The 27,125-nt window shown below is 47.5% G+C and overlaps 1 protein-coding gene across 2 annotated transcripts in view; it reads right to left on the minus strand.

The window, feature by feature from the left end:
- The window catches only part of COL6A3 (collagen type VI alpha 3 chain), a gene marked incomplete at its 5' end in the record, with an annotated part of 49,418 nt that overhangs the window by 8,153 nt on the left and 14,140 nt on the right, over positions 1-27,125 (minus strand). Inside the window, 34 exons of one of the 2 annotated variants that reach the window (XM_082285390.1) lie at positions 1,051-1,325; positions 2,047-2,155; positions 3,239-3,937; positions 4,429-4,528; positions 5,120-5,613; positions 5,769-5,780; positions 5,889-5,925; positions 6,014-6,046; positions 6,682-6,744; positions 6,880-6,942; positions 7,040-7,075; positions 7,197-7,247; positions 7,434-7,496; positions 7,954-8,016; positions 8,704-8,766; positions 9,048-9,110; positions 9,626-9,661; positions 10,422-10,475; positions 11,171-11,236; positions 11,615-11,677; positions 11,843-11,896; positions 12,003-12,047; positions 12,166-12,192; positions 13,087-13,158; positions 14,087-14,140; positions 14,538-14,630; positions 15,844-15,989; positions 16,340-16,418; positions 16,886-17,232; positions 18,894-19,496; positions 19,891-20,493; positions 21,069-21,668; positions 22,784-23,404; positions 26,065-26,631. In XM_082285390.1, the coding sequence (XP_082141516.1) occupies positions 1,051-1,325; positions 2,047-2,155; positions 3,239-3,937; positions 4,429-4,528; positions 5,120-5,613; positions 5,769-5,780; positions 5,889-5,925; positions 6,014-6,046; positions 6,682-6,744; positions 6,880-6,942; positions 7,040-7,075; positions 7,197-7,247; positions 7,434-7,496; positions 7,954-8,016; positions 8,704-8,766; positions 9,048-9,110; positions 9,626-9,661; positions 10,422-10,475; positions 11,171-11,236; positions 11,615-11,677; positions 11,843-11,896; positions 12,003-12,047; positions 12,166-12,192; positions 13,087-13,158; positions 14,087-14,140; positions 14,538-14,630; positions 15,844-15,989; positions 16,340-16,418; positions 16,886-17,232; positions 18,894-19,496; positions 19,891-20,493; positions 21,069-21,668; positions 22,784-23,404; positions 26,065-26,631 (6,354 nt within the window). Of the gene's footprint in view, positions 1-1,050; positions 1,326-2,046; positions 2,156-3,238; positions 3,938-4,428; positions 4,529-5,119; positions 5,614-5,768; positions 5,781-5,876; positions 5,926-6,013; positions 6,047-6,681; positions 6,745-6,879; positions 6,943-7,039; positions 7,076-7,196; positions 7,248-7,433; positions 7,497-7,953; positions 8,017-8,703; positions 8,767-9,047; positions 9,111-9,625; positions 9,662-10,421; positions 10,476-11,170; positions 11,237-11,614; positions 11,678-11,842; positions 11,897-12,002; positions 12,048-12,165; positions 12,193-13,086; positions 13,159-14,086; positions 14,141-14,537; positions 14,631-15,843; positions 15,990-16,339; positions 16,419-16,885; positions 17,233-18,893; positions 19,497-19,890; positions 20,494-21,068; positions 21,669-22,783; positions 23,405-26,064; positions 26,632-27,125 lie in introns of both variants that reach the window. The other variant, XM_082285389.1, reaches the window with a different exon arrangement.

The raw sequence follows: 27,125 nt of genomic DNA on the forward strand, positions 1-27,125 counted from the left end.
GAAATTCCCAGCACTTTCCCAACAGCTGTAAATGTGCTCAGTCAGATCCTTCTCTAGGGTGCAGCAGATTCACTGAGCTGCTGAAGACCCTTCAAGCCAAGCCTGCTTAAGAGTGAACATAAAATCACAGACTGGCTTGGGTTGGAAGGGACCTTAAAGACCATCTCGTTCCAACCCCCCGCCATGGGCAGGGATGCCTTCCACTAGACCAGCTTTTTCCAAGCACCATCCAACCTGGTCTTGAACACTTCTGAGGATGATAACCTTAACATAACCTTAAGAGGTCAAAGAAGTTATTATGGAAAGGTTTTCCTGCTCTGGCAGAGTACTGGATGAGACCTTTATAAACACTGCTTAAAGCACTGGTGGAGCAAGAAACACCCAGAAAAGTTTATTCCCCTCAAGCTGATGAAAGCATTAGCCTTGCAAAAGCTGATTGCTTTTATTTATTGCTTTTTACTTGTTATTTATGCAGGGACTTGCCATCAGTCACTGGATGAGCATCCCTGTGCTTGGACACATTCTTTGATCCTTGCTCAGCTAGTGCAGATCTGCCTGCACCCCCTTGCAAAAATATCTGGGAAACCTCCTTTGTATGAACTGTGCTCGCATGAAAGAGGCTTGGCATTCCCAAATAGGTCTCCACACTGATCCATTGGTGAACCAGCTATTCCTATTAGCTGAGAGTTCAAACAATGCCATTATATGAATCACCATAAATAGCAAAATTTGGCCAAGGTGTGATGCTATGAGGAAATAATGGAAACAAATGAACCACACTAGAAAGAGAAGTTCTCTGTAGCTAGACGGATTGTTCCTGCTTGTGTTTTGCCTAGGGGCCACCTGTCCCTCACCCATTTTTGCACAAAATTCTTAACAAATTGACAACTCCCCAGCACAGATTTCCAGGTTTACACCTAAAACCAAAGTCTGGCCTCAGGGTGACATTTCCTACAGGAATAATCCTCTCAGGGGGCAAGAAGAGCCACAACCTGCTGTGGTTCAGCCTAGAGGGAGGCACTGCCCACATGGGGAGAGCTGTTCACATACCGCTGTGTCTCCTCCTGCCACCGGCCGCGGTGGCTGTGGCGTTGGTGGCGGCCCGGCCACTGGCTTTGGCGTGGGCAGTGGCACCGGCTGCTCCCTGGGCAGTGGCATTCCCCCGGACCACAGAGCTGGCCGGGGTGGTCTCGGCGGCTCTGGCCTGGGTTGTGGTGCTGGCAGGAGTGGTTCTGGCGTGGGTACTCGCCGCTGGCTTGATGGTTGCGCTGACCGTGGTGCTGGCAGTGAAGGTCTGGGTGATGGTGGCGTTGGGAGCCACAAACCTGAGCAGAATTTTGGAAGCAGAAAGGAGCTGATGTAGAAACCATTGGCAAGAACCCACCTGGGGTCAAGAGTCTTTGCCAGCTTTAGATTTGCCCACAGTGAAGAGTGAAAAGTGCTTAAATCCAAGCAGTGAAAAGAGCTTGGAGCAACCCTGTGTCTAGTGGAAGTTGTCTCTACCCAGGCAGGGGGTCGGAACAAGTTGGGCTTTAAAGTTCCCCCCAACCCAAACTGTTCTGTGATTCTGTGATAAGAGTGAATTCAACAGAGAGATCTGCAGCATGCCTGACTTCAAGGGGATTGACCTTCTAAAGCCATGACAGCTCTGGGCCACCAGTGAGTCTTGGTGACACAAGCTTTCACTTCTCTTCAGAAAATATTAGTATGGATTCTGTCATGGATCACAGATAATCCAGGGCAGCCCAGCCTCTGAAAATAATGTTTTGAGTAGAAAGCCCCAAATTAATAGTAATTTCTGGAAATCCTGACCTACATGATCAAACTCAGCATGTATCTCCTTCATATTTTTATACCTATATAAATATGACATTTACCCCAAATTTACAATTATACGTTAGCTTATAAGATGTCTCTGTTGCTCTTTTGACACAGCACTGAGGGAACTAGTAAAATTAATTAAAACATTATTAAAATTATATTAATGAAAAGATAATCCTGCTTGCTTGCATTGAAGTTGCTTTTTCTTTCCAAAGCATTACTCACACTGCTTTCTGCCCGGTGAGCACGGGGTGCTGGCTCTGGGCTTGCTGACCATTCTGGAACCACTCACACTGTTTCCTTATCTCTGGAGACAAGTAGAAAGCAAATTCACCTGGAGACAGAGAGAGACATTAAACCCTGGAGTTGGGGATGGTCGATACCCACCACCAACACATTACATGTATTTCTTTTTAATTAAAAAAAAGCAACCAGCTTTTCTCTTCTTGCTACTGTTTGGTTACTGGGATGGGAGATTTGTTATTCCAGTTCACAAACACGAGGGCCTTAACTACAAGAGGGCTGTTTGCCTGAGTCTGTAATGTATAAACACATTTCTTGTAACAAGGTACTTCCAACCACACAGGTAATGTTTTTTTTCAAGAGTTAGAAGTTTCCAGGACTGCTGTAAGCAGTAAATGGAAAAAACAAACTGAGATAACCTAAACATTTATTTCCAGATGTTTGCTTCCTATTTAGTGCAAGACTCCTGAATCTGTGGTATATCAGCCCCTTAATCTGATTTTCAGGAATTTTTGCTGAAAACTAGCTTTCCTAGAAGAGGTCCATTTCTTATCCTTGCTGGGCGAGTGTGTTTAGGAGCTCTGGCAGCTGGAGGTCCAGCCTGGGGTCTCTAGCTAAGCTGAGATGTAAATTTTTGAGGCACAGTCAGCACATCCCAAACACAGCAGCATTATTTATCCCTGAGCAAACAATCCTGTCCATCTGGTCCTTCAATTTGCATACAGCAACTGCAGATCTCAGCCTGAGCCAGCCAAGGCCCTGCTGGACATGATGCTTATGCTGAAGTTGGGAGGAAAGATTTTCTGGGTGTTCAAGGAGCTCCAAGGGAGCTCTAGCAGGCTGCAAAGGGCCTCAGCAGGACCTATGTGAGAGGCAAGCCAGGCAGGATGAGATCAGAACCCACAGGTGAGCCCATGGAGACCAAGGCAAAGCACACTGAAGTGCAAACTGCTTGGTGGATCAACATGGAATGGGATGGGAGGCCAAAGTGAACAAAACCCAGACGTACTCAGGTAGGTAAATATGAGCAGCCCAAATTGCACCAAACAGTACAAACCATAGAAAAAGAGTCTAAGTTCAGTGGGTGCTGCTGCCCAAAGCCTTTCAGATTAACCCCTCTGAGGCCACATGTTGCCCCTTCCATGACACTTTGGCTGCAGGATGTTACACTTACTTCTGATAAAGGATGGCAGCAGTGTCCCAAAACGCAGCAAGGGCTCTTCATGGAGCTCTCCTGGCTTATCGACCAGCTTGAAGAACACATCGTTTGGCTCGCTGGCGAGGCTGTAGATATTCTTGGCATTCACCTTCCTGCCGATGCCCAAGATAACAAAGAAGTACCCTTTGCATTTTGCATTGATGACAACCCTCTGCAGGTGCTCAAATTCTTTTTTGTTCACTTTTCCTGTCATCATCAGAACTATGACTTTTAGGTCCCGAGGGTTTGGCGCACTTTCAAAAACATGAGCGATTGTGTGTTCAATTGCACTTCCTAGAGCCCTCGTGCCATGGAGCTGGGTCATTTGGTTGTGGAGATAATTAATGATCTTCTCTTTGGATGCATAATCAGTTAGTGAGAACTCCGTTTTTACTGGTGGGAAGCTTGAGTTGGTTTCGTGTTCGTAAGGTGCTTGCTGGAGAACGGCCACTCTGGCATGGTGCTGGGATACTTTTGGCTCTGAGCTGATTTCCAGGTTAGTTACAAGGTGGGAAATGTACTTCCTCATCTCACTGAACTGCAGAGGGGTGGTGGACTCAGAGCTGTCCAGGATAAAGGCTATGTCCGTGTCCACATCTGTGGGGGCTGCCCTTCTGTCTCTGAATGCAGGTCTCTGGCCACCTATACCGCAGCTGGGATGGGGGTCACACACATCTGGGGAAGAAATACAGTGGGTTTCACCTGCAGGACCTGAACACAACCCTCCCTCATCACTGTAAACATCTCTTGCATCACATGAAATACCATCAAGGCCTGGACATTCACTGGTCCATTGCTTGATGCCAAAGTCATTTCATCCCACAACACATTCAGTTATGTGTTCAGTATTTTTTTATCTGCTCCTTTGTCCAAGGGGATCCCTGAAGCACTCTGTCATAAGTGGCAGAAGGCCATCTTTTAGAGCACTTAACTATCAGTATTTGGGCTGTGAAAGCAGCAACCAGACAAAAAAGGAGCTTCTCTTTACAAAGTAGAGAACACCCAGCGAGCCTCGTTCACAATGCCAATGTTTTCTGCTCAACCCAAGAATGCCTTGTATTCATCAACAAAAGGGCTGACTCCCAACTGGGTTTCCCTTCCTATGACTGACTGCTGCATGACCAGAAGGATTTGGAACTGTCTAGAGGAGAAATTGGATGCTTTACCCAAACAAATGTGACAAGTCAAGAGCCTCTGAATGGTTTCATTCAGCTGACTGCCGCTGGTTGGAAGAACAATGGCATGACCAACCGCTGTGTTGTTGATCTGGTGAGAAGGAAACAGAAAAACACGGAGTCAGTAATACTGCCTTCTGTTATTCTCAGCTCAAAGGAGGGGAGGGCAATCCACAACTCTGAGGGATTCTCTGCTCAGCGCAATGCTCTCGGTGGATCCCTTTTGGAGGAGCCTCATGTCCCCGATGTCAGTTTAGAGTCATAAACTCCAAGAACAGGGACTGCTTGAACCAGTGCTCAGTGAGTTCATCTGGGGCTTTTTCGTGGCTTTCAATCTCTGCCTGTCCACTCTCCCTCTGCCATCAAAGCTAATGTACTCCCATCTTCCCACCCTTTGCCTTTCTGTCAAACTCTTCCTTCTGTTTCATCCCCCACCTGGAGCCCTGGAGCCATGGCCTGGGAAAAGAGTGACTCATGAGAGTCTCACTAGCATTTCCCAGCCTGTGCCATGGTGATTATGGAATTAGGGTTTTTCTCCTAATGGATGGATGAGTTTTGCCAGCAATGCTCTGTTCCACACTTGAGAGGCCTGTGGAAGCCAAGCATTGCCTGTGGCATCCAACACCATCAAACCAGACCAAGGTCATGAGCAGAAAACAGAGAAAGGGTGAAGGGCCCCAACCTCCAGAGCTCTGGCAAGAACCGCATCCTGCCTGCTGGTGAGGAACACGGGCACGACCCCGGCATCATAGAGCTTCAGCACAGCATCATTAAGCTGTGGGGATGCTCTTGTGTCCCCGTTGCTGAAGAAGACAGCCACCTTCCTCATCAGGAAGCCACTGCGGGCACGCTTGAAGGTATTCCTGGCCACGAAGGACATGGCAGTTTCTAGGCTGCGTGGCTTCGTGGTCAGGGTTGCCTGAAAGTTTTGGATCTGCTGGAGGAGGCTGGATTTCTTCCTGGCATCAGCAAAGCGGATCTCGGTGGTGACCTCGTTGTTGTAGGTGACCAGAGCCACCCGTGCCCCCCGGGGACAGTTGCTCTCGGCGATGGTTAAGTTGTTGACCACTCTGAGCACAGTTTGCTTCATCCTGTTGAAAACCTCCCTCACGACGCCCGAGGAGGTGTCAATAGCAAAGGCCAGCTCAGTTGGGAAGACAGGGCACTCCTTGGGACCTGTTGGGAATGTGCATTGGAAATAAGTCATGCCTTAAACAGCTCTCAGGATTCAAGGACAGCGTCCTCAGCCAGGGTGAATCGTTCATATGTGGGGAGAGTGACAATCGTGACACGCAGCCACCCTGGGGTTTAAGGGACTCAATGAGACTTACCATAGCAGCAAGCTGTGGAAAAGATGGAGAGAAAAAACCAGCTTGGTCAGTGCCATTCTTGTAACATGATGGGCAAATAAGGGTAGAGGGAGGCACTTAGCAAAGCACTGAGGTACTCACGGCATTTGTCTTTGATGTTCCGCACCAGCGCACATTGCTTTAGGAAATAAAGGGGGGGAAAGAGATGTGTCACACAGCCAACCCGAGGGTGTTTCAAAACAAGAAAGAAATTATGCCACACTTACATCTCTGGATTCTCCTTTCTCGCCTTTAAGGCCCTGTTTCAAAGAATGAAGAGAACTTGAGTGCAATGTGTATCTCCAGGGTGCCCCACGAACACTGTCGGAATAACTACTGTACCATGGGTCATGCCAAGAGCCAAGTGAAAGCCTGTCTGTTCTCAGCTGTGTTTCCAGCAACAGGGGGAAGGGCTTTTCTGTGTGAGGAGTAAACCTAGCTGAAGCCAAAGCCAAAAGGGGGGTTGGAACTAGATGGTCTTTAAGGTCCCTTCCAACCCAGACCATTCTATAAGTTACAATGCTCCAGGTTCACATGAAGAGCTAGGGTGCCTTATACCAGCCAGATTTGGTCATGGACCATATCCTGTGTGGGATGGTAAATGATAAAGAACTGGGGATCTCCTAGAAGGAGTTTTAAGGGCCATATTGCAATGGGGAAATCCTAATGCCTGGTAAGAGCATGTCTCTTGGCTTTTTCCTTCTGTTTGAGGAGGAGTAAATATTTGTCAGTGATAAACAGCTACTTAGAAATTTATAGAGACACATCCAAGACAAATAAAGAGGAATTTCCCCCACTTGAAATCAGCAGCAGACAGTGACGGGCTTATTTTTCAACCCCTTGCACCCATAGGGACCACAACACGAAGCCAATCAGCAGTGCAATGAACACTTACAGATGGCCCAGGATATCCAATCTCTCCTTTCTGACCAGGTATCCCAGGTTGTCCTGCATTTCCCTAGAAAGAGAGAACAGAGAAGTCCTCTCCATGAACATCTGTGGGAGGACTCCCAGGAGCACTTGGAGGAAAAAATATGTCCATCCTCCAGGGCATTCATGCAGAAAGGGAAAATTGTGCCATGGTCCAACTTACTCTGCGACCTCTGTTTCCTTTGGGGCCGGGGCCTCCAGCGACACCACGGTCACCAGGTCCACCCTAGAAGGAGAAAACCACAAACAGCAGCTCTAAACCTGCACAGGCCCATGGAAAATTGCTTGGAAAAATGAATGCACAGCTCATGGGCTGCACCTACCTTTGGCCCTGCATAACCTATGAAGCCGCGTTCTCCCTGAAACAACAGAAAGGTTAATTTGAATATGTTCTAGAAAATGCCCTTATCCCTCTGCACTGGAGATCTTGGCTGCTTCCCCGTCCTTTTAAGGAGGTGGGAACGATGAGCAGACACCTACCTTCCTGCCTTTAGGACCCGGGCCTCCAATTCCATCTCGTCCATCATCACCCTAAAATTGGAAAGCCAAAGTCATTAATTTGTAAATTATATGTCATATGTAAACAACTTAAACCCCACAGGTCCAGCAGCATCAATAGAAAGAACCTACTGAAGCCACAGGCCTTTGTGAAACTCTAAAATGTTCCTTAAAGTTCCTTAAGTGTCCACAGAGGTGTGAGGGCTTGGCTACACTCACCATCTCTCCTCGTGGGCCTGGCTGTCCATTCGGCCCTTTGAGTCCAGGGTTTCCAGGCTCACCCTACAAAGAGGAGCATCTGTTAAAGTATGTGCTGAAACTCCAGGCAACTCTGAGCGTTCCCCACCCCATCAACACTGGTTTCTTTGCACAGAGCAGTCTGCAGCCCTCCTTGTGGCTGAAAGGCATGACTGGACCTACACAGCCTGAAATGCTGCCAAGTGCATGATCTTTAGTGGGACCTTTGGTGATTTCAGGAAAGATAAAACCTTCCCACGTGGGCATTTTCTGAGAATCTGCCCAGGAAAGTTGCTTGAGAATCTCAGTTGCTCAGTTACTTTTGCCTTTCTGTTCACTGAAATGGGAGCCTAATTAGAGAACCGGAGCACAGAGAGTTGCTTCTCTCCACACTGTGCAAGTCCAAGAGATTCATCTCAAGGATTTCTTGAAGCCCATGCAAAATCCAGAAGCTTTTCAATGCAGCTTTAGTTGCTGATGCCCAGTGCTCCTGAAGACATACCTTCCTTCCCAGGGGACCAATCCTGCCACGTTCTCCTGCAGGTCCTGGAGGTCCACTCCCAGCCTGGAATGGAAATGCAGAGAGGCATGTTGGCAACGTGTCAAGAAAACCTGGGTGCCAGAAACTAGGGAATTGGGTAACCGTAGAAATCATGTATTGACTACTAGGGCTGGTGTCTCTCAAAACACCTCAGGAAATTCAGAAGTCTGCTTCATGTTTGGGAAGAGCTGGAGGTCCAGCTCAGTTCAATGCAAGTGTCAGCAGCAATTTGTACTGTCCCTAAGAGAACGCCCACAGGAAAGCAGGAGGGGGAAACTCATGCAGGGGTTGGGGAAATGCAGTATGGCTTCATGTTGATGGGTCTGGCTGAGGAACACAGCAGGAAGGAGAAATAAATACATGAGGTGGCCCCAGCAGGCATGTGAGATGGTCATGCTCTGGCTTCAGAGGATGAAACATCAGAGGTGCCCCACCAGTCACTCAGGGATCCTCTTTAGTTAAAATTGCAATAATGGGCCAAACACTGAAGTCCTGACCCCTCTGTGGTTGCTTTTAGCTCTTTCTCTTCTGTAACTCTTGATCAAGAAGTCTTAAGCATAAGTTGAGAGGAGAATCATGCTGGAAGAGTGTGTTAAAAGAGAGTGAAGCAGAGTTGGAGCCCTAAGAGAGGGGAATGGGAAGACACATTGGAATCTTATTAGTTCAACAACGGTATAGTTGGGTCAATGGGTCAAGCAGCAGAAGGATTACCCTGGGTCCAGGGACACCCTGCTCTCCTCTGATGCCTGGTGTGCCAACCTGGCCAGGTGGACCCTGTGTGGGGAGAAAAGAGAAGCTGTCAGCACACATGGGCAGAAGCACACCAAGATCCAAGGGGAAGCAAACGCTGTGGTGTCTGAGGGATGCTTCGCAAACACATCACACCTTGGCTGGTGGGAATGCAGTGGCAGGTGGGACAGCCAGCCCACAGCACATCCAAAAATACCCAAATCCCAACAGTCCTTGAGGATGACACTCTTTGGGGAAGTGGCTGTGATGAGGTAACACCACAGCACCATGAGGCAAAGCTTTTTCTTTGCTGTGAACTCACTGACCTGTGGCCCTCGCATGCCTTGTTCTCCAGCTGGCCCTGCTTGACCAGGCGAGCCCTTGGTGCCCTGGAAGTACAAAACAGGACAGTGCAGGTTAGCATGGGAGGACATGGTCAGCACCATGGGAGGGGAAAGGAGAGATCAGGGTATCCACAGCTGCACAAAGAGCAGGGAAGAACAGATTTTCAGTTGGGTTTTTTCCTTGTTTTTTTCAAGAGACGGTGAAAGCAGAGAATAAGCACAGCAATGGTGGGGGCAATTTGCCTCCTGCAATTGATAGGCACCAACCATCGTGCTTTGGCCCTGTTACACTGCTCCAGCAGCACATGGGGATAAAAATCCAACCAGGGAATGCTGTAGAAGACAGGCAGGCATGTGGATAGTTGGTTCTGCTCCGAGCCCAGCAAGAAGCACACAGGGAGATGAGCCTGAGGAGGAGGAGGGAAATTTGGAGGAGAGAGGAGGCAGAGAGGAAGAAGCAAAGCCTGCACATCCCTTCTCTTGGCACATCTCTCTGGGTGCTGAGGCTGCCTGGCCTGTGGTGTGGCAGGAGCCTCAACTGTTGTCCCATCACCACCTACCTTAACTCCTATGGGCCCTCTTCGTCCTGCCATGCCCTGCAAACAAAGGAACAATGAAGCTTGTTACTCTAACATGTAAGCACACCTTTCCCTCTTGCTTTTAGATCCATGTATTAATCCTTCTCATAGTCCAAAATTACATTTGGATGGTTTAAACTACTAGGGGGAAAGGGAGAGGGAAATCCACATGGCCCTCTCTTCTTAATCAGACTTAGGCATGTTTTCTTCCTCCTCACATCCCCCATGTAGGTGAGCTGCTCTCTCATGTATGCCAGGAGTATGTCACCATCCCTGGGATAGGAAGGCCATGCATCAGGGAACACATCCAGACATCCCAACTCCAGTTTGGTTTTTGCCTTTCCAAAACCAGCAGCCAAATGCAGATGCACATCATGGAATCACAGACTGGTTTGGGTTGGAAGGAACCTTCAAGACCATCTAATTCCAAACCCCTGCCATGGGCAAAGACACCTTCAAGGACATCTTCCACTAGCCCAGGTTGTTCCAAGCACCATCCAACCTGGCCTTATATATGAATCAGGTGTAACTCCACTGATCCAAGCACTGAGTTATTTGTGTGGGAATAAATGTGACTTTTAAGTCTCTACAACAAGTCAGGAAGCCATGAGGCATTTTCGTTCTGAGATTTTTTTCTTTTTTTGGAGTGGCTTGTTGGGTTTTGAGGTTGAATTCCTGATGTTTGTGAAAAAAAAAAAAAACACATGGAAAGGAAGGAGGGGAAAAGTTACTGTCAATCTAAGCTTGGGCCTTGCTGGCTGGAGGTCTGGCAACTCACCTTCCTCCCGACTCCACCATCTTGGCCCTCCAGCCCTGCAGGTCCTGGATCTCCCTAAGGGAAAAACAAAACTCAGGTGAGAGCCCTGAGATGAGGAGGCAGTGGGAAAACAGATTCAGTTCTCAAAAAATGGCTCTTTTCATGCTTTCACACAAATTCATAGATCTGCTTTGGTGGAAATCCTTCTAACAACTCACAGAGACTTTCCACCAAGTTTCTGAGCCAGCACAAGTCAACATTCCTAATCTTTGGGAAATGCCTTCTGACAGTTTAGGATGCACTTTTTTGTTGCGAGCTGATATGAAAACAGATGGGTTTTGACATTTTCTCAGGAGTGGGTGGGGTTGTTTTTTTTTTCTTGCCAAGGTTTCAGGTGAATAGGAGGTTCAGATTTGGTGTAATCTAATCAGTTCTCTGCTTTTGTATATGACCCGTGAGAACGTACGAAGGCAATTTCCAAGTACAAAGTTATTTTCAGAGGCAATATCCCAAAAGCCATTGTAAAATAATAATAAACATTTTTTTAACAGTGCTTTTTACACAAAACATCTTCTAAAGTGACATCTTCCCAGAGAAAGTTTTGGTTGCAAACCAACAACATTTTCTAGTGGAAAAAAATATTCCATCTGACAAGGCACAGTGAGTTTAAGAAACTTGTATCTTTTTGGCAGCATCCTTTTTTCTCCCTTTCTCTATCCCATTCTGTTGTAAAAACCAAAAAACAACACAAGACAACAAAGAAATGTTACCATTGGTCCAATTTCACCCTTTTGTCCTCTGGAGCCCCGTTGAGTATTATCAGCTCCTGAATCTCCCTGAAAGCAACAGAGCAATGAGAAACATCTGTGTAAGTGGGACATGAAAATCAAATCTCATAAACTACTCTGCTAGAGCTGAGAACCAACTTTTCTTTTTTTCCTCTTTTGACTGAATTAGATGAAGTGTTGCTGCTGTTTTCAGACAGACACAGCTTTTAAACTGAGAAATAATACTGAAGAAGACAAGGAAGGGGAATTTTAACATGGTGAAACAGTGGTTGATATGGTACCTGCATGTCACCTCCAAGTCCTTGCTCTGTCATGGGACCTGCCACTGTCAAGCAGCATTTAATAGGCCAGAGCCACCCTCTGTGAGGACCCCAGGATCAGTGGAAAGTGGGTGGAAAATCAAGAAGATGCCTTAGCAGTACTTACCGGATCTCCACGGAGCCCACGGTCACCTCGTTCTCCTCGCTCACCCTTAACTCCCTTATCTCCCTGTGGGAAGAGATGGAGAGTTAGGAAGAGCAGCCCTTCTCTGTCAAAAGCATCTCTGCCCAGCCCTCAGCCCTGAGGAGAGCACGATGGCTTTCCACCCTCCCCTGGCTCAAATCCACCTCTGCCCCATCATTTAGCTCCACTGTAAAAGAGATTAAAACCTACCCTCCTGCCAGAATATCCCTTCTCTCCAGAAGAGCCGGGCAACCCCTTGTCTCCCTAAAGAAAGAAAAGTATTTTAGAATATTTGCCACTTCCAGGGTACTTTTTAGATACTTCGCTGAAGCATCGAGTTATTAAGAGAAAAGCAATTAAAATGACTGACCTCTTCTCCATCAATGCCATCCAGACCCATTTCTCCCAGTTCACCCTGTGGAAGGGAGGCAAGGGGCAAATGCTCACTAAGAGGAAGGGGGAATGGGGGGGGGCAATATTGATCTGCCACACAGTCATGCTCACTGCTGTGGCATGAGGGAATAGCTCCATACCTTCTCTCCTGGGAATCCCCGAGAACCCTAAGGAGATAGAAAAGGGAGTTACTCCACTTTAGTCCAGCTCACTGCCTTGGGAAGAAGTGGAGAAGGAGGGCTGGGCTTGGTGGCAGACCCAGAGCCACAACCAGGGCAGAACTTCCCCTGATTTCCCTTACGCCGGTGTTTGTCTTCAGCTGCCTCCCCAACACTTGTACCAAGATAAAATATGTGGGGCATGGGGGTTAATTCAGGTGATCCAATAAAATATCTCACTCCTTAGCCACAACTCTTTCTCCACTGACTTTTGTTTCTCCCTGCACCCATTTTTATGTTAATCCAGAGTCAGTCCCAGTGCCTTTATCCAAGGCTGAGCAGATTTTTGACGAGACTCAGTATCTCAGCTGCAACTAATGGGCTTGGTTCATGCATTTCTCTTCTGCCTCACAGAGAATCATGTGGTCAGAGCAAATGGTAGGAAACATCCCCTTAATTTCACTATTTCCCATAAATATTATATGTTTCACCACCTTTTCTGGCTTGGGGTGCAGCTGCTGTCCTGGCCCATTAGCTCAAGGTTCCTCTTTAAAGCCGCAGCCATGGCTCACTTGTCTCCCTCTTCCCCAACAGCAGAGTTCCACCCACTCACTGTCCCGGCCCTGTGCCAAGAAATGCATATCCATCTCTTCCCAAATCCTTTCCCCAGAGCCAGACTGCAGAAGATAGATCAGCCTTGGATTGAGCCTGGGTCTCTGGGCTGCCTTTCTGCTCTTCATAGCAACACTAAAGCCCCAACATCCTCTGAAAGCCCAGGTGGACACAACCACTCAAGGGCATGTGGCAGAGGTTGTGTGACCTCCTAAACCAGCAGGAGTTGCCTTTGGGGGACTCCCACCCACTGGGCTCTGGGTCTGCTCTGTGCAGGCTTGTTCCACATACCTTTGTTCCTCTGTGCCCGGGGCATCCCTGGAAACCTTGCGTCCCATTCATACCCGGTGGTCCACGCTCACCCTGGTGCATGGGGGGGAAAGAAACAACAATCAGTGTTTGCCTGCTAAGCCTATTTCTGTGGCTAACTGCCACAGGAGGTGGCTTGGAGGCACAGGAGCAGCAGGTTTTGCCTGGCCACCCCACCTTCTCTTGCCCACAACCTTTCTCACGTAGAGACCAACTGCACGCGTTCGTTGTCAAGAGAGAAACATCTTTCCCAGTCCCTCAGCTGTGAAAGAGCTTTGTGAATCTTCTCTTTCAAAATTAAAATGACAAGACAAAGCCCTCAGAGCTCTGCACAGATGGCTAATCCCACCCTGACCTTCAAGCCCCGGGAGAACATTGCCTGGCATGCAGTCTCACAGCAGCCTTTGGCCCCTGCCTGTGCTGCTGGAAAAGCCATGAGCACCGTCAGCCCCTTGGCCTTAGCCTCACCCCTTGGGAGTGATGCATGGAGGGATGTTTATTCCAGGGCTGACGTGGGATTCACGCAGAGTTTGGATAAAAAGTGTCAGTAGGAATTCATGGGATTCACGTTGTCTGCCATGTGATGGATAGGAACATCACTCTTGGTTTCAGTTTTGGACTAACTCAAATCTTTCAGCTGCAGGTGGTATGGATAACTTTGGCATAGGCTGCAGCTTTGATGAAGCTGAGGATTTTATTTGCCTTGGGGAATAGCACAGACATGGGTCACATCAAATAATGGGAGTTATTCCCCCCATCATCCTTCTCCAACTCTCAAGAAGCTCCTTACTGACTTTCTCTCAGAGCAGCTGGGACCAGCAACTCAGCCTGTCAGGTGTGGGAAACTCAGAGTTCTGCTGTCTCTTCTAACCCACATCCACATTCCCAGCAGAAAAAAGTTTAGAGGCTTTTCATTTAGTGGAAAAGCCTCCAAACACTTCACTATGGTGAGGTCCCCATTTGAACAGGGGCAGTCACTCACCGGTCCTCCTTCATCACCAGGGTAGCCTCCGTAGCCAAGATCTCCTGTGACACCCTAGAAGACAACAAAGAAAATTGTGTATTTCCTTCACAGTTCTGTGACTGATATTTAAGGTTTCCCTAGATAAGCACAAAGCAGCTGCTTGGTCATCCGTGTTAATGAGAGATATAATCTCCTTTTGATGTCCCTAAATTGTTTCCCAGGATGCTTCACCCCTGTCCTTCCAGCCACTTATCCCTCCCCTCTTGGTGTTTTGCAGTGCTAAGGCTGTGGGGAAAGGGAAAAAGAGCAGCCCTCAATTGCTCTGCGTGTCCCAGGGTCAGTTTTCAAACGGGGGGAGTAAGTGGAGATGATCTCCTCATTAACATCACCCACTGCAGCTACTCGACCTGCACGTCACCACCAGGTTCCCGTGCACAGGGACCCTTCATCCCCAGTTGAAGTGACCTACCTTTGGTCCTATAGGGCCTGGCACACCTCTGTCCCCTCTCTGTCCTGAGCACTTGCAGGGCACCTTGCAGCACGTCCTCTCTGCGATGTTGTCCTGCAGGAAAAATGGGAAACAAAAGTGTTAGAAAGCTGCCAGAGCCCCAACACCTGATTTTGGACATCAGAGGGAAGGGTTTAAACAGAAACTGCATGGGGCAGAATTCGTAGAGTGCATTTAGTAGGACATCAGTCCCCAGAGGAGTGCCTGTCACTGATGAGAGAAATATCTCTAAAGAAACAAATCCAGGCTGTGGAGCAGGCCATGAGAAAATCACTGCAGTGAGCAGCTCACCAGCAACCCACAGGCTGAGAATGATGCTCAAGCACACAGTAAAGGAGGGAAAAAAAAAGTTAAAAAGAATGATACGGACTCAGAGAAATCACAGCTTGGTTTTACATCATCCAACAGAAAGAAGAGAAAAAAAATCACTTGCTTTGCCAAGTACATTGCTGGCTGCAAACGTTTCCAGCCAGCTTTGCGCATTTACATTTTGGAAGGATTTTCCTAGGCTGAATTACTTGGGGAGGGGCTGGGGACCAACTCTGATCCCAAAACCTAAGGCTCACTTGCAAGTGGCTACACTTTGATTTGCAAAGAAGGGCCCAGCAAGGTTACCACAAGGACCAGTGGTTAAGCCCAATCTTATTAAATCTACTGGAAAAGGAGCTCAATCGTGCTGGTAGCAGCTGAGAAGTTGGGGGGAACTGGACATACTGAGGCTGACAGCAAATTGACTCAACACTCGAGAGGGACTAAGCATTGGGAAAGAAGTAAATCTATGAAGAAGAAAGAATCATGGAATGGGTTGGGTTGGAAGGGACTTTAAAGGGTAACTCCGTCTGTTAAAAGCATGTCTAAAATACAGTGTATGAGATCAGGGAAAGAAACCTCGAAAGCAGTGCTTCTACAAGAGGTTTAGCACTGACCAGGCACGACAGGGCATTACTGTAAGGTTAAAAAAACCAACAGTGTAAACACAGGCAGAGGGCGGGTTTTTGGCACCGCAGCTTTTGATGGCATCTTATCCCACCCCATTTGACCTAATGCCTCGGCTGGAGTAGGGTTTCTTCAGGAGTGGGATGAGACCACGATCTGCTCTGAACTTTATTTGCTGTGGCATCTGTGAAAAGAGCTGACGTGAGGCAGGGAGGGGAGAGGAGCAGAGCCAAGAGGGTGTAATCCAGCCACGGCTCAGCCCTGCAGGAGATCCAGCCGTGGGCTTTCCTCCAGCATTACAAGGCAGCACTGCCTGTGCCAAGTTACTTACAAGCTGCTCTGCCAGCTCAAAATCCAAGTCCAGCAGATTAACTCTGAGTGGTCTGTTGTAGGTGAACCCACGGCCAAACTCCAGCTGCATCAGTCTGTCAAAGTTGGTCACTCGGTCCAGCCCGACAAAGATGAGAGCGTTGACTCCTGGCAGGGAGAAGCAGAAGGGGTTTTGTGATGGGGAGAGGTGCTCTGGAGGGCCTGCACACCCTCCCCTGTGATGACACATCGTTATCCACATCTTTGATTGCAAATAGAGCCTTTTCAATAGAGAACAAGCATCTTCAGAGACATCCAGTGCAAGTTGCCCACACGCTTAGGTGGCAGCAGGCAGCTAAACACCACAGGAAGGCAGTGAAAAACAGCAAGTGCATGTAGAACTCACAAAATCCTTATCCTTTACTATCAAAACCAGATGGATTTAGGAGAAATGGTGGCAAAATGGGCTACATGTTAACATGGACTATAATCACTGCCTGGAAGAGCAAAAAAATTACCTTCTGAGTGTAAAGTAGATGAAGCAGCCTCCAGCTGATTTATCGGCTCATCTACACCATCAGTAAAATGGATTATGACCTGGGAGAGAAACAAATTTCTGTCAGGACCCAGAATATTTCAGGTATGAAACACAATCAGTGTGCAACCTGAAGGGCCTTTTTCCAATGCTTCATCTGAGAGGAGGTGAGGGAACTTTACACTTTTTCCAGACCATGAAGCTCTGCATTCCTGTGCCAGGTTCCTGTACCTTGTTTCATGCAGGTGTTACATAGGAAATACCTGGAGAGCAATAACTTGCAGCTAAGCAGTGATTGTGAGAACTGGCTGCAGTGATGCTCATCAGTTGTCAGGACAGGACCTTGACAATGCAGGGAGAGTGCAGCAAACAAGTAGGGCTTAAGTGACTAAATTTATGGTGAATAAATTCAATTAATTTAATTTTTTTTTTTAATTATTGTGGATTTAGAGTTTCTTTACCAACTAAAGTACTTTAGAAACCAGCTTTGCTGGCCAACACCACCCCAGAGGCCTTGGCCTTGACTCACCTTGGTGCTGCCAGAGGGCGAGGATCGGAATTTGCTCAGGTAGGACCTCAGTGTATCTGCCCTGAGGTAATAGGGCCCGCGGGTCCGCATGTCCAGGAACCTCTCCAAGAGCTCAGGCCGGTACTCGGAGAAGTCCAGCCCCTCCACAGGTCCCCCCTGGGCCTGGGCCATGATGGCCACTCTGACATTGGGTGCCTGGTTGCCAGTGCAGCTGATCTTCTGCATCTGCGTTAGCCTGTTCAGCACAGACTCCACTCTTGACTCCAGACCTCGCTGGGAGCTGAATATGCTTTGACCGGGCCCAACATCACTGACATCGAAGCCAATTATCACGTCTAAGTCACAATCTGAGTGGGGAATGAAGAAAGAGAGAAGAGCCTCATGGAGCAATGTGATTTTTTGAGTAATGGCTTTTCTAATTACTCTTTCAGTCGTTAGTGAAGACACTGCATCAAGAGCTGACACCACTTGCTGCACAAGTGTCTTCTGTTTCCTTCTACCATAGCAGTGATAACCTTGGAAAACCTGCATTTTATTAATTTTATTTTTTTAATTTTAGCATTGGAAGGAGCTGCCTAAACCAAGTCCAAGAGAAATTTGCACTTTCGTCAGGCAGCTAAGACTGCTCCTCTCTCTCCAGCACATGGAAACCTGTCAGTACTTGCACAGTCTTCACCTTCTGCCTGTGCTTGAAGTGACACCCACAGAATCACAGGGAGGTGTTTGAATTCTGTTTGATATTAGCCACACTGCTTGGTTAATATCTTAACCACACTTGGGATAAGTTAATACCACCAGCAGTGGTTTGCTTTTCCTAGCACTCAGTTGTTCTTTTCAGCTGGAGCTGCTGTTCAGCTCAGGACTGTTGTGCCTCTCCTTCTGCTTCTCCAGAGGTTCAGGAGATGCCTCTGCTCTAAGTCAGAGGGCTGAGCCATGGTGAGTCGTGCTGGGAGTAGGACTGGCTGTAATGTAGTAAGCAAAACCATCTGCTGGGAGTCTGATCTGACAGCAATACCAGCTCACTTACTCACCACAATTCCCCAGCTTGGCTTCTGAAGTAGCCAAATCATGGGATTCCTTCTTAAGGCAATTTTATCTTAAACTACAACCACTCGTGCGCTGATTTTTCCTCATATACCTGTCATGAGATCAGGTGGGCATCCTGGATGATCTGGCAAGGGAAATTCTGTTTTCCCCCTCCAGTGTGTAAAGGGATTACAAGAGAGCGGACATAGGCTTTGGACAAGGACCTGGAGTGACAGCAGGAGGAATGGCTTCCCACTGCCAGAGAGCAGGGTTGGATGGGATATTGGGAAGAAATTCTTCCCTGTGAGGGTGGGGAGGCCCTGGCACAGGTTGCCCAGAGAAACTGTGACTGCCCCATCCCTGGAGGTGTTCCAGGCCAGGTTGGACCGGGCTTGGAGCAATCTGGTCTAGTGGAAGGTGTTTCATGGCAGGGAGGTTGGAATGAGATGATCTTTGGGGTCTCTTCCTACTCAAACTATTCTAGAATTCTATGATTCTATGGTTTCCAGCACACCATGGCATGCTTGAATGGCCAAAAATTCCAACTGGCTTGTAATAGACACAGGGAGGGGAAACAAGGGCCATCACTTCTCATTTTGGCGCTAAAGAAGTTGGTCTGTCAAGATGATACTGGTATCATCTCCCTGTGAGAAAGTCCAAAGTGGGATTTAGTTCAAAGGCTAAATGCACTGTAGGAGGCTGGTGATTTACTGCCTGGCTGTCACATCTGAAATGAATTCCACCACGGAACATCACCTCTGTGGTGATGTTACATCAGTCGTTCACACGCTGAAGGCCATGGACTGGCAGCTCTTGTACCAAAAGTTTGCAGCCCTCATCAGACTCCTGGAGGAGGAATGAGCCCATGCTGCACCTGAGGCTATAGGCAAAGCACAACAGTAGGGCAGACAAGTCCATCAAACACACTGGATGTTAAAAGCCACCCTTGAGAACGAGCATGTTATGAAGGAATTGTCCTTACCTCTTGTCACATCTGTTGTTCCTGGGCACAATCTCTCCTCCATGGCAGCTTCCAGCGTGACCAGGACCTGCTCATTCAGCTCTGACAGCTCCTGGGCTGTGGATACTCTGAAACTCATGGCGCTCTCACTGGCCACCTGGCTGACTTCCTTCAGGTCGATGTTTCTCACACCGACTGCGAACACCTTGACGCCTTTCTGCGTGATTTCCAAGGAGGCCCTTGGCGCATCATCCGTAGACTTCCCACCTGTGACGATGAAGGCGATCTGGGGCACCCTCTGGTCAATCCGGCTGCCAGCCTCCTTCACAAAGTGTCTCTCCTGGATGTGCTTGATGGCCGCGCCGGTGTTCGCCACCCGCCCGCCTTTGTAGATGACTTTGCTGATAGCATCTAAAATCTGAGCTTTGGTGGAGTGGTCCTTGAGGAAAAACTCATCGGTGACATCTGAGTTGTACTGGGCCAGTCCTACCTGGATAGAGTCGCCATCCCTGTAAATGGCATCCACCACAGAGTAGACAAACTGGAGAACTTCTTGGAAGTTATCTCTCCCCAGATTGATGGAGCCATCCAGCAAAAACACAATATCAGCCTGCTTTTTACCTACTGAACAGATTACAAAGAAAACACAGTTGTTAGTAATTGTGTGCAGCATCTATAACATGTAAGCTGCTCAGGGCTTTGTGAAGTAGCACTTTGCAAATGAAATTTCTCTCTCCTTTCTACCATTTTAGTTCCATCGACCTTTGGCAGGATTTTACATCCATACAAGAATATTTTTGTGTAACGCTTCACACAGCATTACTTTTGATAGGCACCCTCATCTCCTTTCAAATTTAATTATATTTTTTTCCTAACTCAACAACTTCAAAGAGTTCTTTTAATCAATGCAACCAAAGGTTTGGGAATCAAAAGGTGTTATTACGTAATCATTTTCACTTTATACAAATACCATCTGTGCTCTGCTCAGAAAAGTCTTCAGGATGAATAGCAGCCTTACCAGGTAGGAATGGTCCAGGTGAGTCTGTTGTAGGTATCGGGAGCTCATCAAGAATATTCTGCACCCTCTTTTCTAAGGTCGAGAGTCCTGTAAAGTCCTGTACCACAAGCACGCGCCCAGGATCATTGGTAATGATCTGCAGCTGGTCCCTGTCCACATTCCTGGCTCCAACACCCAGAGGTTTGATGTTTGTGGAAGTGATCACTCTGGCAGGTCTGTTTACATCATCCTGGGACCGGTCTCCAAGGATGACGACCAGATGCTGAGGCACTCCATCTTCTATCCTGCTCCCCGCAGACTTGATGAAGTAGTTCTTCACCACGAAGTCCAGGGCTTTGCCAGCGTTCAGGGGTGACCCACCTCTAAGCCTCAAGCGGCGGATGGCTTCCAGGACAGCATTTTTGGACTTGTGGGTCTTCAGGTAGAACTCAGGGAAGACACCATTGCTAAACTGAACCACCCCAATACGCACTTTGTTTGGCCCCACTTCCAGCTGCTGGACAATTCTGCTGATGAAATCCCGAATATGAGCAAGCCCATCCGGCCTGACACTGTCAGAGCTGTCAATGAGGAAGACTATGTCCTTTTCATCTCCAGAAACATCTGTGGGGAAGCAAGAAGAGGAAATTATTGGTGTGCCAAGCCTTTGCTTGAGCTTTGCTGGAGGATTTCTGTGCTGCTTTCGTGTGAGGTAAAACCACGTGGCATATTTTGGCCAACTTTAGGAATGGTGCTTTGGGGAGCCTCTCCAAAAGGGCTTGTGTGCAAGTGGGAATGTGTGTCTGTCTAGTGCTTGAAGTATGCATTACTCAGAACCTTATCTGTTTCATTCATTAATACTCTTATCTGGATTTGTCACTGTTTCCAGCTTTATTTTGCCCCAGATTTATGCCTGTTTCCTAGAAAGCTGCTGAGTGGGAATAGGCAATTTTATACATTGTGTATTTGAATTGAAATTGACCCAAACAGGTGTCATATTTACGTACTTGACTTGAAAATCTTCAGTTATAATGTATTTAGGTACTTGGGTAGAATTGCCACCTATCTAAAGGTTTCCTTCCAAAATTGTACAAGTGCTACAACTTTGGTTTTAACTAAGGAAAACCTTGACTTAAAAGAGAAGGTCTTTTTGGGCAACATTTGCTTGAGTAGCAACCCAAAGAGAGCCAGTGCCTTACCTATGGGAGGTTGCACATCTCCCAGCAGCCGCCTGATTTGGTCCACAGTCAGGGTTTCAATTGGAGTCAGCAGCTTCTGCTCGAGGCTGGGCAGTTCCTGGAAGCTGGAGACTTGGAATATATATTCAGGACTAAGGGAAATCTGTATCATCTCATCAGTATCCACGTTCTTTGCTATCATCATAGGTGCCACCCCCACTTGCTTGACTTGAAGGGATGGATATTCAAAGTCATCGTCGGACCTGCGGGAGGAGAGGATGACCAAGAACTGCGGGACGCCCTCCTCTATGCGGCTCCCGGAGGGCCGGGTGAAGATGGTCTTGGCCACAAACTCCAGGGCCTCCCCCACGTTCACCAGCTGGCCGCCCTTGGACCGCAGCTGCCTCACGGCATTCTGCACCTCGTCCTTGGTGGAGTGGGTGTTGAGCAGGAACTCCACATGGGGGTGCTCACTGAACTGGACCACCGAAATCCTGGTGGTGTCGATGCCCACGTCCAGGTTGTTCACGATCCTCCCGATGAGGTCACGGATGAGGTAGAACTCCTGGGCGGCGTAGCGGGAGCCATCAACCAGGAACACGATGTCCCTCTTCACACCCGCTGCAGGAGGGAAGGCAGTGGTCAGAAGAAGCACCAGGAATTACTTATGGAGAGCAGCTAAGCTCATCATCTACGTCACTGACCCATGCCCCTAGCCATGGGGAGGGTAGTCCTTGTCTCTCTGCCTGGGATAACTCCTGGGAGCCCCAGCAGGGAGCTCTGGGTTCAACCCAGAGACATGACCAATATGATAGGCACATCCTAGGGGGTGCAAGAACAGCAACTTCCAGAGCAAAGGAAGTGAGAGGGAGCAAGGGGACACCTGGAATAATAATTCCTTGTGGAATCTCCACTCAAGAAAGCACAACCTGGTGATAGTCCTTACTCAGGGCAGGTTGCTTTACATTCAGAATCACCCCTCTTTCTTTGGCTTTGCCCTCTAGGAAAGATTCTATCCTATTATTCTCTCAGCTTCTGCCTTTCCAGGATGACTTTTTGATTCCTAATAAAGTGTTTTCTGCAGTGATAATTCAGGTCAGAGCCTGAATTATCGCAGAATTTCACACTGATAAATGGGGATGGAGGAAAGTGGTCTGGCTTAGAAGTGAAGGAACAGAGTAGGACATTTAATTTCTAAGGGACTGATCCGGGGCGGATGCTCTTCATCCCAGGCATACGCTGGCTGGATTTCATTCCAAGGGAGGCCAGAAATGTAAGATCTGATCCTTCTCCTGATGCCTGCTTCAAATTTCCCTTTCCCCAGTGAATGAGGGTGGCAGAACTAGGAAAAATCAGCATGTCTTACATTTAGCAGAAAGCTGACCTTGATTATTAGCGGTGTGAAGGTGTCCCTGTAGCATCTAAGTGACACAATTTCCATTCCAGAAGGAACAGCAGGGACTTAAAATCCATCCACTTAAAATAAGATTAAGGCATAGCATTCACTTCGTGGGTCTTCCACGTGGATGGACCACCTTGAGGGGCTGGGCTTAAAGGTGGCTCAGCTTAATTGCACAGCTCCTACCAACCCTGAGTGCACCAACAGGGAGACCAAGACACACTTGTAGCCTTAGCCGTGACCATCTTTGCTTTTCTCAGTTTGTGTTGCAGCCATGATATTACTAAACATCATGTTTTGCCACTGGCTCTCGGTGCAGACACAAACATCTTCTCACCTGGGCTGGGTGATGTAAAAACCAGGTCAGGGGCAAGAGACTCTATCTCTTGCTTGGTCAGCCGGATGACTCTGTTGGAGACAACCTGCTGCACCGAATCCAGCTGGTTGAAGTCGGGCACAGAGATAGCAAAATCTGGGAGGAAGGAAATGGTCTGCAGCTCTGTGAGGTCGGCATTTCCGATCCCAATGCCGAAGGGCACTGTGCCACTCGTCTTCAGGACCACTGAGGGCCTCCTGACATCGTCCTGGGACCGGTCAGCAGTCAGCAGGATCAGGAACTGCGGGACGCCCTCCGCTATCCTGCTGCCACTTGACACTGTGAATACATTCTTGATGAGATAGTCGAGGGCTGCCCCAGTGTTCAGAGGAGACCCTCCCATGAGCTTCAGCTGCTGGATGGCGCTGATGAGATCTGCTTTGTCCTCGTGGGTGTCGAGCAAGAACTCAGGCTGTATGGTGTTGCTGTACTGTGCGACAGCCACACGCACCCTGTCACGGCCAATGTCCAGGCTCTCGACAACTCTTTGGACAAACGTCTTCAGGAGAGGGAAACCTCTTCTGACACCGTCCGAGCCATCGATCAGAAACACCACATCCTTCTTCTCACCTCTCTCAACTACTGTTTGAGACAAGTAAGGGAAGGGGGGGAAAAGTGAGATTCTCTTTTGCAGTGACTAATAGTCTCCTCATACATTGAACCGAAGGAGTACAAAGCTCAGAGAGGGGAAAGCGAGGTGTCAGGAAAGGTGGTTCGGTTCCTTTGCCATCGGATGCAATCCCTGGTGAGGAGGCAGATGGGTGGAAGTCGGTGGAAACCGGAGTGCAGCGCATTCCATGCCTTACCCACCGAGTCATAGAATCATAGACCCACAGGAAATAGGGTGCCAAGGGACTTCTGGGTGCCATCTCTACCTGAGGCTGGGAGAAGCCAACAGGGAAGTTGACGTGTGGCTTTGCAGTATGCAACTGGAGTCTGGGATCTTTTGTTCCCAGGAAACAATGAGTTTCTGGATGAAATAGCGTGCAGGGAGTGCTCACAGGGAAGCAGTGAAAAGAGGGAGAGAAAGCTTTTCTGATGCATCAGTGAACTTACGAATAAATACTTCTGGAAAGAAATTAGGAAGTTGCAGAAAAGGACATCTAGCTGAAAATGCTGAAATGCTCTTCTAAAACGCTAGATACTGATCTTTGGGGTTTTTTCTGTACTATCTTCAGGCAGGAAAAAACATGCTAATTGTGACCAAACTATTCTTCTTTTAAAAAAAATCAAACAAAAAACCACAAAGAAACAAACAAAAAACCTCAAAATCAAGACCGTGAAGTGTCAAAGATCAGAGAACTTTGACATGTTATGCTACTGACCAACAGAATTGCAAAGCTTTGGCTTGGCCAAGCAGAAAACATCACTGCCTCTCAAAAACAGCAACTGCTGGAAGACATCCCAAAAAGTGCTGTTGGCTTGTTTAGAGTGTGGTCTAGGGGGACAAACAGGAGCATGATCCACCCCTCTGAAGAAAGTATTAATTATCTACTTATGAATGCTTAGCCATGTAAAGAGTTAGCAAATTTAATTCTAAATGCAGGCTTCAGATCAAATTTATTTCTTAAGAGGATTGTTGGAAACCTGGTGGGTTGGTGCATAGGACAGGAATATTAATGGAGGTGGGAAGAGGGAGCAGACATTGCCTGGTGTATCCCAGTTTCATACTTCCTTTAATTTTCAGGAACAAGGGAAAAGTCCTATTAATTAATTAAGTGCCTGGGTAGCAGATAAAGAAGAAAACAATATGGGTGCTCTTGTGGAGTGGCTCTCTTTTAGCCAAGAATACTAGGAAAACTGGGTGGATGCAGCTATCCGTGAGGAAATAGCACAATTACTAATAATCCTTGGCGGTCAAAGGGATTCCAAGTGGTCTGGGCAAGACAGAAATGGTTTTAAAAGAGAGGATGGAATTCAAGAACACTAATTGCACAAGTCTTGATTGAGACAGAAGCTGCACAAATATGGGAGGGGTCATGAATCTGCATGGAAAAGATGGGGTAAGAGATGACAGGGGATGCCGTTGTCATACTCTGGTCATTTGGGCAGGCTGATGTTGGAGAGTCGAGGGTGAAAATGAAGAAGAAAACCTACCCGACCTACAAGGAAGGACTGAATGAGCTGGGTACACAGCTGGTGACGGGAGGACTGAGACCAGACCTACATGTCAAGCCTAAAATAGACAAAAGGCTGCCACACCAAATTCAGGAGCAAGCTGACATCTTGTGTTCTTCTCAGGTTGAAGGAGATGTAAAAGGCTTGGACTGTGACTAGGGAGACAGAAGTGTAACATGAAGGGAAAGCAATGAACGGATTGGTTGTGGAATCTGGGAAGTCTCCCCCAGAGGGTTTCCAGAACAGATTAGACCAATGTCATCTAGTTCTGGGCAAAAAGGTCTTGTTGGTGACAAGGGCATGTAGCAGATGGCACCCTGAGAGTCTTTCCAGCCCTATTTTGTTTTTATGTTTCTATGATTCTAAGTCCATCTGCCCCTTTATGGAGAGATGACATGGATGTTATTACACTTTTCTTTGTTTCCACCTCCTGTTGGGAGTCGAGCTAATGCTCCAATTAGGGCTGCCTCAGGAAATCACACGGCTAGACATGAATAATTTCCAGTACTGCAGTGTGAATTTATTATTGTGGCCATGTGATTCTTTTGACGATTTTTAAAAAATTATTCTTCAATTAATCCATCTCATCTACTGAGTTTGAATGGTAACTGAGTCAAGAGCATCTGATTTATTGGTGTGTATGTAGAAAATATAGAAACTGCCATTATATCCTGGAAGAGATAACAGAGGACGAGTGAATCCAGTGTGCTGGATTCCACTCCTTCAGAAAAGAGAAGATGGAAAGAGAAATTGAGACAAGCCAGTATTTGCTTCTTTTAGCCCTTGCCCAGCATTGCACATCAATTAATGCAACATCTCTAGGGCAACAACTCCCTGTTGGTTCAGGTTTGTCCCATGTTCTACACACTGGAAACAGCACCAGCTGCAGCTCTTGCAGCTCTTTGCTCTTTGAACAAAGGCATTTTCCCTACTTATCATTAAAATTTGGTTTGGAACTTAATGCTTTGCTGGATCAGAGTGTGAGCAGAGGAAATTCCAAGTACAACAGCAGTTTCTACATAATCATTTTAAACATCACCAGACCCAAGTGCTCCAGTTACCAATTGAGCGGGGCATGTAAGTCATGTCTTTCAGCCTCTTGGAAACCCCGAGGCTCCCTGTACCTGTTGGCTGAAGCTGGACTGTTCTCAACAGGTTGACTATGTTTGGCTGAAGCTCTGAAATCCGTTGGAGGGATTCAACATTCAGAAGGAACTGCGGGGCGTAAACAATCCTTTCCAGCTGTACGGGGTCGGCATTTTTGGCTTTGATACCAAAGGTTACAACTCCAGCTTGCTTCAGAACATCTGATGGCTCCTCCACATCGTCGCTTGATCTTCCAGCAACAAGGAGGACCAAAAACTGAGGAACCCCTTCTTCGATCCTGCTTCCAGCTTCCTTCACAAACAGCCTCCGTATAGCTTCATCAAGTGCAGCTCCAATGTTCAGTTGCTTCCCAGTTTTAATCTTCATCCTTTTTACTTTGACAAGCATGTCTTGCTTTGATGGGTATTCGGCAAAATCAAATTCAACTTGGATGGTGTCACTAAACTGAGCTACAGCGACTCGCGTGGCATCGGGACCCACATTCAGGTCAGAAATCACTTTGTGTACAAAATCCCGGACGGCAGGAAAGCTGCCCAAGAGGTTGGCTGAGCCATCAATCAGGAATAAAACATCTTTCTTGCTTTCTAGAATAAATTCACAAATGAAAAGAGGGGGGAAAAAAAAAGAAATGAAAGCATTTTTCTTCTTATATGTCATCCTAGAAAATTGTCTACAAATTAGCTGGGTTTCAATCTTTCAATATTCTCATTTACCAAAGTATTCAAAGTCTGCAGAATTATACAGCATCTGAGGAAGAAGGGGAAACAAGGACATTCCTGTCCTAAGACTCTATAAATTCACATCAGATCAATCATAATCAGAAATTGGCTGATTCAGTGATGTTTAAGGTCTAGCAATATGTTGACAATACAGGCATGAAGTAAAGCAGCAGTGGAGGGTTGGTTGGGGTTTTTTTCTATTTAAAGGCTCAGTAGGCAACAAATAGACGGTTCATGCACAGGTACACAAAGCATTTTCTGTGTCTTCTCCCACTTGCATCACAAGGAGCATCTAAATCCATAAAAGCCTTTCACCTGTTTCCATTTTATGCCCTTTTGATCTCATTGAATACCCAAGG

Source organism: Coloeus monedula (genome assembly GCF_965178545.1).
Source record: "Coloeus monedula genome assembly, chromosome: 7".
Lineage (NCBI taxonomy): Eukaryota > Metazoa > Chordata > Aves > Passeriformes > Corvidae > Coloeus > Coloeus monedula.